The 4,311-nt window shown below is 37.0% G+C and overlaps 1 protein-coding gene across 1 annotated transcript; it reads left to right on the top strand.

Annotated features, from left to right (window-relative positions):
- Positions 1-261: 261 nt before the first annotated feature.
- On the top strand, positions 262-3,130 carry LOC129570901 (terminal nucleotidyltransferase 5C; the record flags this gene model as incomplete). The annotated part of the gene is given in 4 exon segments (XM_055450624.1): positions 262-473; positions 613-1,446; positions 1,584-1,882; positions 2,091-3,130. Coding segments are annotated over 4 exon segments (1,626 nt in total), but the record flags the coding sequence as incomplete, so codon positions are not given.
- Between the last annotated feature and the right edge of the window lie 1,181 nt (positions 3,131-4,311).

Here is a 4,311-nt window from a genome sequence, read left to right as displayed (position 1 = left end):
TTAAATGGAAATAAGGCGATTTTTTCTGCACTGTTCGTAAATTACAATTGATAGACCAGTAATTTCAGTCTATATAATCGGTGATTCAAATTCAAATTGCATCGCGTGCAATAAAATCTGGGTTACTTCTATTGCATAGTATTTTTCTCGACATTTTGACATTAAAATTTCCAAGATTTTTGTATAACTATCAGTCAAATATTGATAAATGAATGTGAATTAACATGTTCATTCTTTGTTTTCTTCATTTATTTTTGACAGACCGGGGAAACGTTAAAAGTACCCGACTCTTGTAGACGGTCGTCTTCAACTATGGATACTCTTCAGGTCGATGATGGCTTCCATTCAGACGGTGGCTCAGTCTCACCGCCACCGAGTCCCAGCTCATCGAGCTCACCATCGATTCTATCGACGACCTCTGATCATGGTTCACTGGAGAGTGTAATCGATTCTAGCACACATCGTTTGCAGATGTAAGTATTTTAGATAATCTCTTGATTCACCCAATTATTTACAATTTTCAGTTTGAAAATATGTCTGATTTCCAAGAATTCTGAAGGAAACGTATGTCATTTTCTAACTAACATTCCCCTCTGTGCCCCCATCTCATAGTGAGTCTGCAACGTCGTGTAACTTTTTGACGACATCACGACGCCTGGCAGTGCTATCGTTTGAACAATGTCGCAAACTGAACGACGTTATGAACGATGTTGTTGCCATACACGGTCGTGGTAATTTTCCAACATTGGAAGTTAAGCTAAAAGACTTGGTAACAATGGTACGAAAAAAATTGGAATTAGATGTTTCGTCAGGCGGTGGTGGTGTCCAAGTAAAAGACATCCGATTGAACGGAGGCGCTGCTAGTCATGTTTTAGCTTCTGAACCGCAACCATACAATGATTTAGATCTCATATTTGGTATTGAATTCAGTTCAGGTCGTCATTATGATCGCGTTAAAATGGCCGTACTAAACACATTGATGGATTTGTTACCCGAGGGTGTGTCGCGTCGTCGCATCACACACACTACGCAACTGAAAGAGGCCTATGTTGGTAAAATGGTCAAAGTGAACAATAACAATGATGGCGATCGTTGGAGTTTGATATCACTAGGCAATTCGCCGGGCCATAAAAATGTTGAGCTGAAATTTGTCGATACAATGCGACGTCAATTCGAGTTTAGCGTTGATTCATTTCAAATTATGTTGGATTCATTGTTACTATTTTATGACTGTGCCGCGCTACCGATATCGGAGAATTTTTACCCGACCGTTGTTGGTGAATCCGTCTACGGTGATTTCCAAGAAGCGTTATATCATTTGCAAAAAAAATTGATCTCAACGCGGCAGCCAGAAGAGATTCGCGGTGGTGGACTACTTAAATACTGCAATTTGCTTGTGAGAAATTATCGACCAGTCGACTATAATCAGATCAAAACGTTGGAACGGTAAGTATACACGGTTCAGCTCCGCGTTCGATTTACGGATTTACCGATACATTCAATTTCTGATTTACCAAAAGAAAATGGAAAATGACTGTGTGTGACAATCAACTGAAGCAAATGAATTCGTTTTAATCCATCAGGTACATGTGTTCACGATTTTTCATCGATTTTCCGGATATTGCAACGCAGACGATAAAATTGGAATCGTATTTGCGCAATCATTTCTGGGGCGTTGACGAGGAGCCATTGCAGTATCAATACTTGATGCATTTACGCGACGTGGTCGAAACATCAACTGTCTGTTTAATGGGCCACGAGCGCCGTCAAACACTTTCGCTCATCGAAACATTGGCCATGGAAATCTACTATCGCGAGCAACAAAAGACACAACAACAAATTCAACAGCAAATCCAAACGCAGCCAATGTTCTTCGTACACAGTAAGTATATTTGTGAAATTCGATTTCGGATTTCCACTATTATTTAAGGGACATAAAGTAATCGCATCATATTGCGCACAAATTTCCTGTTAATTTAAATCCATCGCCCAATAATCCATCGCCCCCTTTGCCAATAATAAATTGTAAACTCGGTTCTTTTTTTCTTTTTTTGTTTATTTCGTTTCGCGCAAATCTATTTGCATCGCAGCAACAACAACACCGCGGGCGACAAATGCTCCGACGCAATTGACGACGTCTCGATCGAAGCCCGACGAGTATGACAAAACGTGGCAAGTGTCACAACAACAGTCACAACCACCGCAAATCATTCATGCCACCCAATCGCAACAACTGCAGCCAATTACTGGTGTCAGTGTCGCACAAGACCAGAACGCCAATACATTGCGACTGATTTTTGCGAACGGTATATACTACGCGCCTGTGATTCCTACCACGTACTGCACGTGCAATTCACAATGGACAACGTGAATCAACAGCAACAAAAACAACTTTCAGTTCGTCAAACAAGATTCGATATCTTCGTAAATATATGGGACTTATATTCAACAAAATTATTTACACTGGCTTCCTCAACTCATGACACATTTGACCGATTTGATTTGAGTGCGGCGAATGACGTCCACACATTCACACACACACACACACACACACATACAGTCACACACTCTATCTATATCGAAAAAATAAAGAGTAAGTTGAGTCCTATTGTTTACTAAGATATTCCTCAATATTCATACAATATCCGATTCTATTACATCACTTGCATTCAAGATGTTGTTGAAAATTAACGAACTTGAGTTTCTAAACACTTAAAAATATGATGGAATGCAATTTAAATGTATAAATATGTGAACAATCGAAAAGGAAATATATAAAAATGCGAGATGGATACAATTAGTGTAAAAACGTGGACAAAAAAAAAACAATCAGAACTTTCCGGTTATAAAAACAAATACAAATATATGTACATCTCAGAAAAGTGCAAAAAAATTTATGCTATATTCTGGCGTTAAAATAATAATAATAACGAAACAAAAAAAACAAGCCAAAATACTTTCACACCTTCAAACCAAGTACAGCTATAATCATTTGTAAAGCTTAGTTTGATTGCGAAAGGTAAATGTTGTACGTAAATCGATAAGAGTGAGATCGAGAAGAGCAAGAAAAATTAGAAGAAAGAGTGAAAATGACGAGGCAATAAACAATAATTAAACAATGAAGAAAAAATGCTGTGAAGAATTTCATAACACTCAGGATCAGGTTGGAATCGTTTTTCATACTGACACTTGATGTGCATAAAATGAGCATTGAAATTAATGAGCTGTATTTCCATGCTTCGATTTCAATTCGTCAGATAAAAAACGAAGCATTTTCAAGTTTTGTGGGTAAATTAAGCAGAACGGAAATAGGCAAACGAGAAAAAAATGAAGCATGAAAGCAAAACAGAAATTATTTGAAGAATACTGATAGTAATAAGACACTGAATGTCATAAGCCAGCGAATGATTGCTGGTACATGATAAAAGCAGGAAAGAAAAACAAATCCACAAATTCGAAACGCCACAATTCCATTTGGAAACTATGGGCGAATTGTCGTGGATCTGCCAAAACAGACACATTAGTGTTTGTGTGTTTTTGTTTATTCGAAAACAGTAATTGAGCAAATATTTAAATATAAAAACATATATTTCTATTTGAATTTTTTTCGTGTCGATTTTAAATCTATTTATGTTTTAATGCCGAGATCGACTGATCTTATGGTCGACGATCTAAATTCATTTCATTTAATTTAGTCTTTTATTTCACCGATAATCAAATCGACATTACTTAGCAACAATCAACCAAACTAAACGTATTCAATCAAGCTGAAAGTAGCGCGAAAGCGAACAGAAAATTGCAACAGCAGCGACAGAAAAAGAGATCCATGGCACACCACTATTTCTACTACTCATTTATTTTCTCTGTTCTGTTTAAAAAAACGAAACAAATAAATACAAGTATCGGACTAAAATGCGAAATTCCAATAAGTGAGATACGACAACAGCATTTGCTGAATGGAATTTTTCCAATTAAGATTCTAACTTGAAACATCAGACTTATCATTTGCACAATATGTCCGGCTTTTAGTTTTAGTTAACGAATCTATTAAAAGACAAGAAGAGAGGTGTCAAATTGCCATGCTGCCGATTTAATTTCTTCTTTTTTTTTAATCCATTTCCTAGTGTTAGTGTAAAATGTTCTTTTTTTTAATTTAAATAATTATAGTTCGAAAGAAAAACAAACATGTGTTTTCCGATGGCTGAGCATCTCAGCATTTCGTAAGCTACGGATATATCCAAACATATCGACGACGCATACTGTATAATACAGTGGCGTGTGTTGCTACGTGCAGCCGCAACGACTCGACCG

This window comes from Sitodiplosis mosellana, unplaced genomic scaffold, assembly GCF_009176505.1.
Source record: "Sitodiplosis mosellana isolate CC-2019 unplaced genomic scaffold, AAFC_SMos_1.0 Smas_scaffold_610, whole genome shotgun sequence".
In the NCBI taxonomy this organism is placed as follows: domain Eukaryota; kingdom Metazoa; phylum Arthropoda; class Insecta; order Diptera; family Cecidomyiidae; genus Sitodiplosis; species Sitodiplosis mosellana.
The sequence above is the reverse complement of the archived record's forward strand: the minus strand, read 5'-3'. Positions and strand labels throughout refer to the sequence as shown.